The 16,649-nt window shown below is 33.5% G+C and overlaps 1 protein-coding gene across 1 annotated transcript; it reads left to right on the top strand.

Annotated features, from left to right (window-relative positions):
• The first annotated feature begins 1,376 nt into the window (after positions 1-1,376).
• LOC133201506 (T-complex protein 1 subunit beta-like) lies at positions 1,377-16,258 on the top strand. The gene is made up of 16 exons (XM_061337303.1): positions 1,377-1,482; positions 2,112-2,180; positions 2,533-2,598; positions 8,156-8,258; positions 8,967-9,043; positions 9,581-9,693; positions 10,045-10,171; positions 10,721-10,796; positions 11,050-11,150; positions 11,648-11,775; positions 12,069-12,172; positions 13,840-13,947; positions 14,140-14,280; positions 14,743-14,846; positions 15,202-15,301; positions 15,972-16,258. Exons 1-16 carry the CDS (start codon positions 1,480-1,482, stop codon positions 16,142-16,144), a joined length of 1,593 nt encoding a protein of 530 aa, XP_061193287.1. The 5' UTR covers positions 1,377-1,479; the 3' UTR covers positions 16,145-16,258.
• Positions 16,259-16,649: the final 391 nt, after the last annotated feature.

Below are 16,649 nucleotides of genomic sequence, written 5' to 3'. Positions count from 1 at the left end.
TCTTGGATCCATTCCTGCTGAAATATGTGGCTTTAGATATATATATAAGTAAGCATCAAAAAATCCAAAAATAATAAGTAGACTTAACGTTTTATTAAAAAAAAAAAATCATTGCCGCGGTATTATAACATAGAGCTTTGTTTTATAATACCGCGGGTATGATTTTTTAATAAAACGTTAATTCTGCGTTATTTTTTGGATTTTTCATATGGAATACATTGTAAATGTGTACTAGAAGATTAATTTATGGAAAAAGACGAATAAAAAATTTCCTTGGAACCAAGGTATATATTCGGGGGGGGGGGGGTTCCTGTCCACAAGTACCTGTGGTCTGATCTTGAAAAAAAATTACATTACGGGCTTTAATTTTGTGGGACAAAAGACTCTTCAAATGAAAAGCCCATTGTGTAACTAAATTGAACTTAAAATATGATATACCGCATGATCGGATGGATCGATGGATCATGTCATTTTCGATGGCGACGGAAATAATTATACCTCATTCGCAAACGGAACCATGGCATCTATTGCATCTATAGCTAGTAGCTTGATAACTCCTGCAATGTGATACTTTAACAGCTTTATTACACCAATATATAGGGATCAAAATCCACAGTTTATTTCTATTCTATCAAGAAATCAATGTGGCTAAATTGTTTAGCTGTTTTATAGTCAGCAGTAATAAATATAAATTGTTCAAACCCACAGTCCAAAAGTCATCAAGTCACTTCATCTATTTGTCCTATATGAATAGTATATTCTTATACTAAGTATAAACAATGAAAACAAATCCTGAATGTGCATTAGCAATGGTAAATTCTAACTGGAAATAGTAATATTTATAATAATAAAATAAACGAGGGTCTTTTCGAATTCCTTTAAACACAGTTAAAGCTCAAGCTTTTACTGAGGCAGTTCTATGCCATATCTGTATCTAATAGGGCCGCAGCAACAGTATCAAAAGTGGGGGAGGGGCAACCCCTCCCCCTTCAAAAAAAAAAAAAAAAAAAAAAAAAAAAAAAAAAAAGAATAAAAAAATAAACTGAGTGGTGGGGGACTTCCCAAAATTATCTGACAAGCTAAAAAAAAAAACAAAACCAAAAACAAAAATTACTGTCCAAATCCTTTAATTTGTCAGTGCTCGACTTTACAACATCAAAAAGTGGGGGGGGGGGTCAAAAGGAAAATTTAGTATAGCAAAATACTATACTCAGAAAAAAGTGGGGACCGGGCCCCTTGGCCCCCGCGTTCTACGGGCTTGTTTAATCTAAAAAATACTGACACTTTTTGTTCAAAATCAAGGGGGGAAAAAACTGCCTCTCTCCCTTTTTAAAATAATTGTTTAAAAATCGGGCTCGGGGTAAGGAAATATATAACCGGAAATAGCTTGAAATCCGAAGGGAAGCTTCGAGATATTTTGGATTTGTTTATACAGTTTGGCTCTAATTGTGAAGAAAGGACACCTTTTCCAAAAGAATAATGGTTTGACTATTATCTGTTTATCGCTTAATTCGAAACTTAAGTTTTTCTTTTAAAATAAAATGTACATTTTATATTTCTTTTTTTGCTTGAAACATCATGACGCATGGTAACCATGTGCTTTTTATTAAAAACATGATTTCACACGCTCTCTGAATTGTCTTTAGTCTCAGTAAACTCTGGCTTATTTTTTTCAGCAGAAACTTTTCCAAACTTTGTGTTGCATATTTTCAATTATTTTAAATGGATATTTTCATTATGATCATCAGCAAACAAAGAATAACATTTTCAATATTTTCGTAACTTTTTCCTCAACAAAGACAACATGCTTAACACTGCTTAATGTTAAATGCATCCAATAATTGGGTTTGTTAAATGATTAATCTTTAAACAGATTTGGAATGTTTGTAAACCAGTACACTGGCAAAAGACATCATGAGAAAGCCTATTTTGAATTTCCTCTTGTCTTGTTTATAAAGTTCCCTATTTTTCCTTGCTGTTTTGAGGTTACAGAAAAATATATTTTGTATAAAAAAAATGAATTGAGCTTTACTTAATTGTAAGGTATGTCAGAAAATCAAACCATATTCCTTTTGTAAACAAGGCTAAGTTCTCACACTTTTATTTGAAAGGTGTCTTTGAATCCGGTACAGATCTTCAATGCAGGGGCAGAAGAGGAAAAGGCAGAAACTGCCAGATTGGTAAATGATAGAAATAGGTTATTTATAATATCAATTAAAGAAGTGTTTTTCATGACCCCAATATCACAACCAAATAGATGCAGTTTCCTCAACAAAATGAGGTAATTTTACCCCCAATAAACTATTTTTTTAGCCATTTTTATTAGATTTCATTGTAAAATGATGTGAAAGGCTCTTTTTAAAATATGGACAAAAAATATTTTTTACTAAAGAATTGACTAAAGGTCTTAGATTGGTCTACCAGTTTTTATTTTCAAAAATCAAAAAATTGATCATTTAGTAATAATAATGTGAAAATTATTGGGAAAACTTTGCCAGCTAATATTATATTGTATAATGTTCTGTCTACCAGTCCTCCTTTGTGGGAGCTATTGCTATTGGTGATCTGGTGAAAAGCACACTGGGACCTAAGGGAATGGTAAGTTTTTGTTGTTGAATTTTTGAGTTAAAGTAAGCCATCCTTTTGAAATACTGTAGATTCCTAATAAGATGCAAGTAGGGCTGTCACGAGTACCTAAAATAACCGAGAACCGCGGTCCAAGTTGTTCGCTTCGGTTCCGGTTCCATTTTTCCGGATTTTGGTTCGGGTCTGGTTTATATATTAGAGTCTGTTTAATACAAAAAATGGCGTCGAAATCAAAGGAATGATGACGATAACAGTGATAAATAAACATCACAACTTAAATCTACTTCATTCCATGACGAAACACTTGTCACGGAAGTATTAGATAATTATCAAAACGAGCAGGAATGGTCAGGTTGTGGCTAATAGTAGGCCAAGTCACCGATTTCTAGACGTTCGCATGGTTAAGACTTGTTTTCAATGTAAAGGACAAGGTTCATTTGATATAATATTTGGCCCTGAGAATTTCTAAAAATTAAAGTTTACGCTGAATCAAAACTTTACATTGAAAATAAAGGTTGGATACATGCTTGTTAAAAAAATAAACCCAAACTTTGAGAATGTGTCCCCTGTATACTGTTTATTCGTGGTCAAATCATGCACGGAATGCGTATTTCCGGAAAAATCGTTAAAAATCAGGGACTTAAAAGCATTTTTCGATAGGTCCGCATTATATCACCACTTTGTAATTTTCACAAATGAAACATCAATTTGAAAGCATCTTATATGCAAAAAATTACGATGGTGATATTGTGCGGACCATGTTTATTTTTAAAAAATGTGTTCATTTTACAGCATGCATATACACATGCATTCGACGGTGTTTTGCTATATCTAAATAATATTGAGAATATACCTCGCCACGTATCGCTAAAAATCCTTTAATATAAAGAATGAAATCATCATATCAATGTTATGAAGATCTGGTCTGTATTAATTCTTTACACGTTGTTCAAATTCAGATACCTTGGGCCTATATTAGTATATAGCATCTTTAGTTACTTCCGCGCTCCCTAACCAAACGACAGTGGTACGAGTTAGATTGACATTAGGTGGTTGAAAAAAGTAGCAGTTCACAAAAAATGCAGTATTTACAATTGTCGTATAAATATCATTTTACATTTAGTTTATTTATTACCCAGTGCCTGTGTCCATATTCATGTCAAGCAGAACAGTATAAAGCAATTATACGTCATTTTTGAAAATTGACGTCACAATGGTTTCCCCGATCTATTTGACCTGTTGGGAAAATGGACCATTTACATGTACTTGGATATCAGGGGCGTAGCTAGAACTTTGATGAAGTATAGGCACAAATTATTCTGTGTGCGGCGAGGGGTCTGGAAGCCGCTCAAGGCCCCCAGCGGGTCCAGGGCAGCGCCTTGGTAGGGGGTTCAGGGGGGGGGGGGAAGCCCCCCGACGGAAAATGGATTTCACGATTTTAAGACCCCTGGGTGACAAATTCTGGGCATTTAAACTACAAAATTCTGGGTCTCTTTAAAATGAAATTTCATATTAAGTAGAAAAGCTAAGAAAGTGCAGTCCAACTTTTTAACCAGAAATCTTTAGTTAGAAGAGTTTTAATATTTTTTTCGGCGTAATCAAATTTAGAACATGAAGAAGAAAGTTATTAAAAAAGTATTCAAAAATAATCAGACTCAAAGAAATGTTTTACAATAAATAATGAAAAAAAAAAGATTTTTTTCCAGAAAAAAAGCTAATCTAGTCTACCCACAAAGAAGTGGTAAATTCGGGTGGACAGCCATAAAAAAGTTAATTGTGAGCGTCAGGGGAGTTTTATATCTATATTTAATGACATGTACTTGCATATAGAAATTTTCAAGACATTTTATAAAAAGTCCCACAGTGAAACTGTCGGTTAACTATCATTTTCTTTCTTTTATACAGTTTTGTTTCTAATTTTTTTCTGAAAAAAAAATCAAGTGTAGGCACGTGCCTTAAGTGTCTAATGGCAGCTACTCCACTGGATGTGATTTTTTGAGCTATTATAGTGAAAATTAGAGGCTAAGTTTCCAAGATAGAAGACAATTAAATTGGCAAAATATCACAATAGATTTAACAGTGTGCCTCTCAGTATAAAATATGTGCAATGTAGATCAATTCCGAACATAATCTAGATTGTCATAAATGTTTATCAGTAACTTCAGTTAGTTTTTTTTTTAAGAGCATCGGATTTATTATGAAATAGATTCCACGGTGCTGATCATCAGGCACCGCGTTTCGTTTGATCTGATGATCCGCGCCTGTAATCTTGAGGCGTGATACGGCTCTTCGGATCGAGTTACTGTTATAATAATATATATGTATTCAAAGGCGGATCCAGCACCGGCGTGCCGGGCGTCTCCAACCCCCTCCCTTGTTTCGGATTTTTTTCCTTGTGTACATTTTGTTTGTTTAATCTGTTCATACTCTCAGTTTATCCACACGTAACGTTCAGGCACGTAGTTTCAATGCTGATTTGAATTGAAAAAATGTTTCAATTCATGTCGAAAAAATCTTAACCTCCCCTTACACGTATAAATGGTAAAGGTTTACTTGAAATTCGTTACCACGATGAACACAATACTTTTCCCACGACACTTTTTTTCCCTTTTTTTAATTTTTGTCATCTTGAAAATATACATTTAATTAATAACTGAATATAGAACTATTTTGCTTTAATTTCTACGCCTATACAATATGTGATACAGGGACTCTAAATATTTCATGTAATCAAAGTTCTCATTGAATAGACCCCCCCCCCCCCCCCCATAAAACATGTAAAAAGTATTAACTGTACTGTCTGTTTCCTTTCCCTGAATAACAAAATAAAATTAATATTGCTTTCTGTTTGTTATGAACAAAAGGGTCATCTACTTTCAAGGGTTAACTTAGGTTCACAATATTAAATTGAGGGATTCTTAACATTATATTAGACCAAGATAAAGTAATTGAATACAGTATTTACATATTGATTACCGATATAAGTAAATTACAGTGAAATCTGTTCACTAAATCTTGATTGTCTTTGAACAATTTTCCTGGGAAAATAATTTAAGGCAGGCACTTTATCCTTGAAATAATCTAGATTAGTTCATAATGTAATCTTTATATGATAAAATGTTCTCAAAGTCTAAAAAATGTTGTTTTTTTCCTTGAAACACCCGCTTGCGTAAGTTGTCGTCACAAAGGTATCAATTACTTAGAGGAAGTAGTAAGGATCCGCAGGGGGAGGGGTTCCGGACCCCACCCCAACACCCACCACTTGTATAAAATTCATACAGTAAAAATACAAAAAATATGAAGGGGGAAGGGTTAAGAAAACTTTGTAAAGTTTATATGATATGTAGGAAGGTAAAGTGACACCCCCTTTCAAAATAGGTATTTCAGGTTGGGGTCATCCTCTCAAGCCAGGGATCCTGAGTCAACATGTTGCCGTTGGACCCCTGGCATATTTCATTCAATATTTGTGGGCTGACTTTAGCGACAATCACATTAAGCCATTCTATGATAAACAACTTGTAACACGTGCATTTGAGGTGTCAACTGAATCCTTATCTAACTATTTATGAAAACTTTAATTTGATTGGTGCTTCTCAATGAGAGAAGCAAGCCCACGAATATTGAATGAAATATGCCAGGGGTCCAACGGCAGCGTGTTGACTCAGGACCCCTGGCTTGCAAGGATGGGTTGGGGTTAGTTTTCTTTTTTAAAAAAAGGTTTTCTCCTTTGGGTCGATCTTTTTTTTTGTTTTGAGTTGGTATGGAACACCTCACTCCCTTTTCTGGGAAAAATTACAGGAAAATTCCTCAATTGCGCTGTTAAATTTTTCCGCGAGTCGACATTGCTTTTCCACGAAAAATCCTTCTTTACCGTGAAGTACTAGTGTTTTCTTTTCTTTTCCGCGAAATCCTCTATGAACCAGGTAGTACCTTTTGCTCCTTGTCCACCACGGGGATGAATTAATGTGAAAGTTAAAACATCGTTAAAACATGCTGTCTGTTCAATAACCCGTAGATCCTAATATATTCGTGTCGGAACAAGCTGCATTTTTTGAGAAAAAAAAATGATATTCATAGCTGATAATTCGACGTTGGAATGTTTCCGAAACTGCTGAAAGAAAAGAATAAACGAAGGTTCGCATGCATTCCTTTTTTCAAGAATGGGCTCTGCCTCTGGACAGCGTAAATAAAGTATTATAATATAGACACAGTTAAACTTATGTAAATCAATCCACAGAAAAGCAATGTCAAGCATTTGCGGAGAAGTAAACTGTGTTTTTATTTATTTATTTATTTATTTTTTAAATTTAATGCAGATAAGCAGGAAGACCAAAATCTTACTGACATAGTATTACACACAAAATAATTTTCTTGAACACCTGCAATCAAAATCCAAGAAAAAGTCTTACGGTCTTTAAGTCTTTTTTGCAAAGTTTGGCAATTACAGTTCGTCAAGTTAACAAACAGAGCCAATAACTTTGCTTGTGTCAATGCGAGGCGCGGAAAGTGAGAAATCCGCTAAGAATGTACTGTACATATACATTTATATATTTTCCCCTTATGATTCAAAAATTTTCAAAGCCAACCATACCAATTGATTTAAAGATTTGTCTTTAGTTATGAAAAATAATTTAGAAAACATGATGATGATATGCTATCACATGTATACCAATACATCGAAATGTACGTTTATGAAAATGAGATTTAATTAACGTACATAATAAAATATACAGGTAAGCTGGATTTATTTTAAAACATGACGGTAAATTCCTGTTCATGACGTCGCATAAAGCAACGTCAAAATATCACAACGTTATCTTAAACTATGCTACCTTTACGTTTACATAAAACAAAAATAAAGCTTTGTACATGTATATATTGATAATTTCATGAAAATATATACTCTCTCAAAGAGTTTTGAGAAGTATTATTTAATTTTGACACGGGGCCGAATTTTGCACCAAATGCACCTTGTCCTTTAATGTAACAAATAAATATTTTTCAAGTTAAATTTATTAAATTAAGGTTTAAAATAGATGTAAATACCCGACCCAAAAAACCCGAAACCAACCCGAAAATTTACAGAACCGAACCGACCCGAAAAATTTTGGAACCGTGACAGCCCTAGATGCAAGGAATTTATTAACACAATTTCAGAAGCACCACAAGTGAAGTAAAAATTCTCACTTTTTACTTTTATGCTGCTTAAATGCATGTAAAAATTTTTGACCAACAGACCAATTGTGAATTTATGTGCAATTTGATGTTTAAGAGTCATTCCACAATATTAAGTACTGGTGAAAAGTAAGGAATCTAGAGTACCCTTTGATAAAGAACAATACAGGGAAAAATTCTTTTTTAAATTTGCAGGGCTTTGCACAAATAATTGTTTTTCTCCAACAGAACAAAAGTTCATTTTTTTTCAAATGTAAAAAATATATAAATATTAATTCTTGTACTATATACATGCAGAACTTTCTATTTAATGTACTTCAGATCTTCTATGAAAAGCAAACTTCTTATCAAATAAGTCAAAACAGGTGTAAATTGCTAATAATATGATTAACAGGACAAAATATTACAAAGCTCTGGTGGAATACAAGTCACAAATGATGGAGCCACAATTCTAAAATCTATAGGCATTGACAACCCAGCAGCAAAGATCTTAGTGGGTAAGTTACTTAAATTTATTTAACATTTTACACTGTTAAAAGGCATAGATTTCAATTTGCTCTCACACTTAAAAAAATCATGGCTGCATCAGATAACAGTTGTTTGTTCTTGTGAATATTTAATGAGAACAGTTGACCAATCAGAGCATGGATTGATAGAACTCGCATTGATAGAACTCGAATCAGGAGCTGATGTGGTGATATTGATGACTTGTTTTATTGAAAGTAAACAAATATGTTTGAGTGTTTTATTTGTTCTCTTTTTAAGAAAGTTGAAAACTTTCCTTTTTCTTAAGTTACGTGTATTTTATTCATTTAACTTTGATATTCCTTATCAAATTCTGAAAACAGTATCATTGAAAATCCTAAATTTTATTTTTGCAAAGTACAAGTAAATGTTCAAATGTTACGAAGAGTATGGTTAGGAAGCAAAATTTTACTTTGTCTCGTTTTAAGACTTCGCAAGTTTATACACAATGTGACAGAAATATGAGAAAATTGTCTACACTTCAAGCTAGCATTTGATCAGATCAGAGAGACAGAGAGAGCTGTCTTAAAAAATCTGAAAAGCAAGTTCATTTAACTGTATTAGAATTGAGTTGAAACATGAGTATAACAAAGCTTTGACATGTATGTGTTTGAGAGAGAGAGAGAGAGAGGGATGAATGGAAAAGTAAACATACTAATAACTTGTGGATTATTTTTTAGATATCTCCAAAGTGCAGGATGATGAGGTTGGAGATGGGACCACATCTGTAGTAGTCCTGGCTAGTGAATTATTGAGAGTAAGGCCCCTGTTTCATTCTTTTGAGACTAATATATTACTAATGCTTAGAGTATCAAGAATCTTGCTATTTTTCATGGTAAAATTTTATTTGCACTAATGATTTAGGTTCCAATTGATGTCCCAAAGATTTAAAAAAAAATAATAAGTTTGATTCAGGATAATCATGATGTTAGCTGATCTCAAAATCTGCATACATGTATTCTTTGAGAAAAATTAAAGCAGGGTTGTCCCTAAGTAAGACCCAGGGGCCAGGGAATATCCCTGTCTATAATGTTATCCCCCTGGATACTCTGGTATGCCCCCTCAACCCCCTTTAGGGGAGGAATCCCAGACCCCCTTCTACTAATGTCTCCTGCTACATCAGTTCTTAAGGAGAACCCTGTTGAAGTTACTTTTTCATATTGTTTTTATGGTTTAGACATTAAAGATGGAAGAATTTTGCCTGATTTTGCAGTTTTTCCTAAGTAACATTATATATTATTACATTTGCTGGAGCAAGGGAATGCTCCTGTTGATTTTTGCGTGAATGTTGTAGGAGTCTGAGTCATTAATCTCCCAAAAGATCCACCCCCAGACCATTATATCTGGATGGAGGAAGGCTACAGATGAGGCCAGGAAGGCACTACAGAATTTTGCCAGAGATAATGGGTAACTTTGTTTTTACATCACTATTGAACCTCACCCTCTCTGTACATAATCACCAAGTAAGATCAGTAGACATTAACATGCATGGCTGCTTCTTTGTTTCTATTTTCTTATATATATTTTTTCCCCACCAATATGACAAGTTATTCTGGTTTGCATTACTGAGAAAGTCATGGCAGTGAAATACAGTGTATGTTGATAAATTGTCTGACAGAAATGTAAATAATTTGCAATGATTTTTGATAAAAACCATAATGGAGGAACTGGTGTATTTCTTGAAAAAGTATTGTATCGAATCTGACAAAAATACTTCAGTTTATTATTTAGCATTTGAATGTTGATTTTCCTTTTCAGGAATAATGAGAAGAAGTTTCGAGAGGACTTGATGAACATTGCTCGTACAACCCTCAGCTCCAAAATCCTCACTCAGTATAAAGACCACTTCTCTAAACTGGCTGTAGATGCAGTTCTAAGGTTAAAGGTACAACAAGAAATGTAGTATTGATTTTAGTAGGAAATTGTCTATAAAACTAATTTAAACTAATTTCCTGGGGTTCAAGTCCTTTGCACCACATTGTTAAGTTATGTGGCATGATTTTTTTTATATGTAAACAGTAAGAGTTAATGTTCTTGCAAAAGACGAAAATGTAAAACTTCAGTAATAATTTATAAGGTATTATTCAATTTGTTAGTTATTTTCGTCAGAAAATATATACTGGGTTTTGAAAACCTAAGTCTATGGTTGCAAAATATGGTTAAAATATCTAAGTAATTTTGTATAGGTAAGATATTATATACTGTTGATCACTATGTTTTTGCGACACCTTACTTGCACAAGATAGCTGTTTGGTTTTTTATGAGAGAAAATTTTAGCAAGCTGTGTTCATTGTTTGTAACCTTTAACATTATAAATACCAGCGAGAAAATTTTATGGAGCAGACAGACTCATGTAATTATGTGACAGTAAAGTAAAATAAAAAGTGATTTACAGTAGCTGGTTATAACTGACAAAAATTTTAATCCTTTATAGGGCAGTGGTAATTTAGATGCCATTCACCTCATTAAGAAATCTGGAGGTGGCTTACAAGACTCATACTTAGATGAAGGTGAGTTTGGTTGATTTTTGTGTAGCTCAGTATACCATTGAAGGTAATGAATGCGAGGTTTTGTTAAAGAGAGCAATATTTAAGTATTTTGGGCACAACTGTAACTGATGACATTGGCTTATATGTTTAATTGCAATATTATCAATGCATTTTGATTGCTAGAAGATATCCATAAAATTTTGAAAAATGTTTTAAAGATGCTTTCAAGGTTTTGCAGTGCATAAACTGAGAATATTCTGTGTATTTTGTTAAGGTTTTCTCTTGGATAAGAAGATAGGTGTTAACCAACCCAAGAGGATAGAGAATGCCAAAATTTTAATAGCTAACACACCCATGGACACAGATAAAATCAAGGTACAGATTTTCAAATATGTACATTTCCAAATAATTTTCCTTAAGATTCTTTGCAAATTAGAAAAAGTTCATGTTCTCATGAACTACTGTGGGATGAGTAAGAATATTTCCATTGTGATGTGATTGAAGTAAAAAAAATAGTGCAAAGTCTTTTTTTTTTTTTTTTTTAAAAAAAGATCTTTAAATGACAAAAATATGTGGCAAGTCATCAGGAAAATAAGGCAAATATAAGATATGAACTTAATTTTTGAGAATTCATGAGATACATGAACTACAATGCTTCACACCTGCATATCTATCATGAAGTGCTATTGCTTTCTTAAATAATGGCAATTGAATATTGCTAACCATAAAGTGTCCTGGGCATATTTAAAATTTCCAAGGTTTAAATACTGACTGATTATAAACTTAATAAATTATTGTTTGTTTCCACATAGAACTATTAGATTTACCATTAGCATTTCTTCTCGACATACAATATATTAAAAAATTTGTAGGTGTTTGGAAGCAAAGTGAAAGTAGATGCTGTTTCCAAAGTAGCAGAATTAGAATTGGCCGAAAAAGAGAAGATGAGGGATAAAGTTAACAAAATTGTAAAGCATGGCTGTAATGTGTTCATCAATAGGTAAGTGCCGAACATTTCAAATATTTCATGCACTTTTATATTTTTTGTTGAAGGAATTAACTTTTCAAAGTTGTCGTAACGAATGAGTCTCTGCATACAGAAACAGAAAATATAGAACATTATAGAGTAAGACCTTGGCATCTCAAACTTTGGGGATTACAAAAAAGAGATATGCAAATATTTAAAATTTCAAAGTTGAGAATGAAAGTTTCCTTTGCCCTACAGGTATCTCTGGTATTCCTTGTATTTGGTGTACTAGATGGCACAGTTCAAATGTGATTTCATCCTTACAGGCAATTAATTTATAACTACCCTGAGCAGCTGTTTGCTGATGCTGGTGTGATGGCCATTGAGCATGCTGATTTTGAGGGAATAGAGAGGCTAGCATTAGTCACTGGTAGGTAGTTTTTTTTGTACTATTATTGGTCAGGATTAATTCTTATGAACAAGTATATAATAGGCAGTATTAATATTGCCCAAGTCTGTTTCTCACCTGAGCCAAAGGCTCATGTGGGCTTTTCTGATGAAAGAATGTCTGGCATTTGTCTGTCCATTTGTCTGTCTGTCTGACCAGCTGACTGCTGTGTGTTGTGTTTTAATTGTCTGTAAACTTCTTATATTTTTGACTTCTTTTATAGAACCACTGGGTAAATTTCAATGGACTTGCCTTAAAGCATTCTTGGGTGAAGGGGACTTAAGTTTGTTCAACTGAAGGACCACAACCACACTCTCTTTTTAAGGGGAGATGATTAAGAATTTATGAAAATAAGATGGTAGCTTTTAAAATTCTACTTCTCAAGAACCATTGGTTTAGAAAACTTAAAAACCTATTTGAAAGCATCCTGACAAAGTGTAGATTCAATTTTTTTCAAATCACGGTTAGGGTTGGAGGGCGAGGTTGGGGGTACGGGATTTGGGGGTAAGGTATGGCCACAATAGGTGACTGAAGTTTTACATAGGAAAAAATATATAAAAGTCTCCTCAAGAACAGCAGAGCTATAATTAGTTAAATGCAAGCATATTCAGGTATTGCAGATTCAATTTTGTTCAAATCATTGCACCCCGGGGTAGGGTGGGGCCACTGAGCTATCAAATTTTTACATGATAGGAATATATTGCAAAAATTTTTTTCTTCTTAAGAACAGAAAGACCACGGTTAATGATTTGAATATGCCAACATTATCAGGAAATTCAGTTTAATGTTTGTTCAGATCATGGCCACGGGGGATAGGATGGGGCCACACTAAAGGAATCAAAGTTTTATATGGAAATATACAGAAATACAGAAAAAAGTAGTGATACGTGATATTAAAATGCAATCATTCTCAATTAGTGCATAATCAAGTTTGTTCCAATCATGGATCCCAGAGGCAGGGTGGAATTAATGGATCTAAGTTTTATTTAGTAAAATTTTGAAATCTGAAGAAGAACAGCAGGGCCATGATCAATTATATGGATATGCAAGTATTCTTGGATAGTGCCCATTTAGTTTTGTTTAAATTATAGCCCTCAACACAGGGGTAGGATGGGGCCTTTCAAATTTGTTCAAATAATGGCCCCTGGGGATAGGGTGGGCACAATAGGGGATCAAAGTTTTACATTGAAATATTTAGTAGAAAACCTTTAAAAAATCTTCTCAGGAATGGCAGGCTTATGATTGTTCATATTGATATTCAAGTATCCTCAGGAAGTGAAGATCAAGAGATTAGAATAGACTATCCCAAGGAAGGGTTGGGATTATAAATTTTTTGCTAGGAATGTATAGATAAAAGTTGATTAGAACTGTCAGGGCCTGATTACTCATACGAAGTTGCAAGGAATATAAAGGATAAAAAAAGTTTCTGAGTCTTCTCAAGAAGAGCAGAGCAAGTGTGACTCCGGTGAGCATTGTGGCCCATGGGCCTTTCGTTTCATTAAAACATAGTTTCATATGCAAAAGGGGGCTCTTTGGCAGTTCTAGTAAATGCATTCATTGTACAATTCTAAAACTAATTAAAAAAACAGTGAAAGCTGAATAAAAATTTGCATTTTAAAAGTTACAGGATAAAAAACATATATTTCCAGGTGGTGAAATTGTGTCCACATTTGACTCCCCTGACCATGTTCGCCTGGGCAAGTGTAAGCTTATAGAGGAAGTGATGATTGGGGAGGACAAGTTAATCAAGTTCTCAGGTAGGACAAATATTTATGTATTACATTAACAAACCCATCCAATTGTTTAGAGAAAAATCCAATAGTTTTTTTTTTGCTTTTAGTGTCTAAAAATATTTTTTCAGAGCTTTTACATACTCACATTTGGAATGTTTTAGAAGGTCAGGAACACTAATATACTGAACTTATGAGATTTTATGGATTGCTATTTAGGTGTGGAGATGGGTGAGGCCTGCACCATTGTTCTACGAGGCGCCACCAAACAGATTCTTGATGAGGCTGAACGGTCACTCCATGATGCCCTTTGTGTTCTAACGCAGACTGTAAAGGAAACCAAAACGGTGTTTGGTGGAGGTTAGTTGGACTTAGCGCTGCAATTACTTTCTGCCCATGCCACATGAAATAATGAACTTCCCCTACTAAAGGTCATAAATCTTTAAGGTCATCCTTATTTTGGGATTTAAAAGGATTTGTGGTCCATTGATTGTTGGAATAATTTATCTATTTATTAATCATTTTTAACTGTTGCATGCATATATAGACCTGTGTAAATCAAGATCATAATTACAAAGTCATTCAAGATGTGTGACATGAATTTTTACTGCAACAAATTATTGGAATTTTTTTTCTCACAAAATTGTGTTTGAAATCTTTAATAGAGTGTCAAGAGATCTTCATTGAAAGGTTTACATAGAAAATAAGATTTCTGTGTTCTTAAATTTTTTATTAAATTTCTTGCAACAAGCAACAAAATTATATATGTCTGCCACTTAACAAAAGAAAGAGTGTTTAATATTAAGTTTCTTTGTTTTACAGGAAGTTCAGAAATGCTAATGGCAGATGCTGTCTCTAAATTGGCTGCAAAGACTCCTGGGAAAGAAGCTGTTGCCATGGAGTCCTTTGCTAAGGCATTAAGAATGGTACATAATTTTCAATTTTTATGCCATACATCTAAGTATACAGTCAAACCTTATTATCTCGAACTCAGTGAGACATAGAAAAAACTTTTGAGATATCCCAAGATTTGAGATGAGGTTAAAATACATAAAGAAAAAGTTGTTGGGTCCCACAAGTGACTCCGACATATCCAAGGTACATGTATTCGGAATATCTGTGTTCAAGATACTTAAGTTCAACTGTATATTATTTTATTTTATTGTATTTTGTAAGCTCACCTGTTGAGTTTGAGTAGGGTTTATTTGTGCAAAAACATTTGACATTGTTTCTGACTTTTGTTATCTTTCACACTTTCTCTTTTATATGTGTAATTTTCAGCTTCCCACCACTATAGCAGACAATGCAGGATATGACAGTGCCCAGCTGATCTCAGAGCTGAGGGCAATCCACACAGCAGGAAAACACACCATGGGATTAAGTATGTTAAATTTAAATTTAGGGTGTCTTCAATCTTGAGCTTCTCAAATAAGAATTTTTCTTCAGATTAATCATCACATTTATATTTTGTGGTTTGGGGGAGGGGGCAGGGATAAATGGGTAAATAAATGCATGGAAAAAAAGCAACAAAAAGAATATACGTGTACAATAGTATTAAATTGTTATATATTATAGAAAATAAATAATATCCTGGTCCTAATTTCAATTCATTTTTTCTGTATACTTACTTAATTCTGATGAGTAAAACTTTTGAACATTTATATTTTTTCATCTTTTGAAATGGAGAAATTGCAAATTATTTATTTGAACCAGCAAGTGAATTTGATTTGAAGACAGATTAGGTTAATTAATAGATATTATTGCTTTTGATGACTAAAATGCTACAGGAAAATATTTTGATGAGAATTTTAACACATTTGATATTGATTAAAAACATGAATACAAAAATCATCCCACGTTTTGGGCAAATTGTGTTACATAAGGCGTAGCAGTTACTCAGATATTTTTCATGTTTTCTTTCAAAAAAATCCAAAGAAGCAAACTGTGGTTTGAATTAAGAAAATATAAATGTTAAAATACACCTCTTAATTTCTCATGACCATATCTTAGGCTTAGAGATTTATGCTCATTTAGTGTATTTGTTTTTGTAGATATGGTTGATGGTGAGGTGGGTGATATGGAGAAGTTAGGCATTACAGAATCCTTCCAGGTGAAGCGTCAGGTTTTAATGAGCGCATCAGAGGCCGCTGAAATGATTCTACGTGTAGATGATATCATCAAATCAGCACCAAGACCACGACAACCAGATCACAGGCACCACTGAAATCGTGTACATTAGTGACATTTGATTAATTCAGTACTGAACAAATTACTGTCTTAAATTATCAATTGTGTGAACCATATTTGAATTGTAATAAATATCTAATATTTCTTGTGATTTATTGGTCATTCAGTTATAATAACCAACTATGAAATAGTTTTCAGGCATTGTCAACGAAAAGATGCAAATTAAACTTGTGGAATCATCTACTTTCATTGAGGTTTCTTAAAATTTTAACACTTATAGGAAAATAATGGGTAATGGGTAATTTGAACATTTAACCATTAGAAACTGACAGATGTATATATAAATAGGCTGCATAATTTCGTTTCAATCCCCCTTCATTATTACAATTCTTAAACTTTACTGAAAATATTGTAAACGTAATACATTTACATGTAGCTGTATTTTTATGCCCCGCCATGAATATGGCCGGGGCATATAGTGTTTGTCATGTCCGTCTTCCGTCCTTCTGTCCTTCCGTTTGTCCTTCTGTCACACTTTGCGT

This window comes from Saccostrea echinata, unplaced genomic scaffold, assembly GCF_033153115.1.
Source record: "Saccostrea echinata isolate AGI-Se365-2 ecotype Australia unplaced genomic scaffold, CSIRO_AGI_Sech_v1 ptg000044l, whole genome shotgun sequence".
Classification (NCBI taxonomy): domain Eukaryota; kingdom Metazoa; phylum Mollusca; class Bivalvia; order Ostreida; family Ostreidae; genus Saccostrea; species Saccostrea echinata.
The sequence above is the reverse complement of the archived record's forward strand: the minus strand, read 5'-3'. Positions and strand labels throughout refer to the sequence as shown.

Coding starts and splice junctions, on each gene's coding strand:
- LOC133201506 (XM_061337303.1), top strand. Junction 2,181..2,532: donor AGGCAGAAACTGCCAGATTG/GTAAATGATAGA, acceptor TCTGTCTACCAG/TCCTCCTTTGTGGGAGCTAT. Junction 15,302..15,971: donor AAAACACACCATGGGATTAA/GTATGTTAAATT, acceptor TTGTTTTTGTAG/ATATGGTTGATGGTGAGGTG.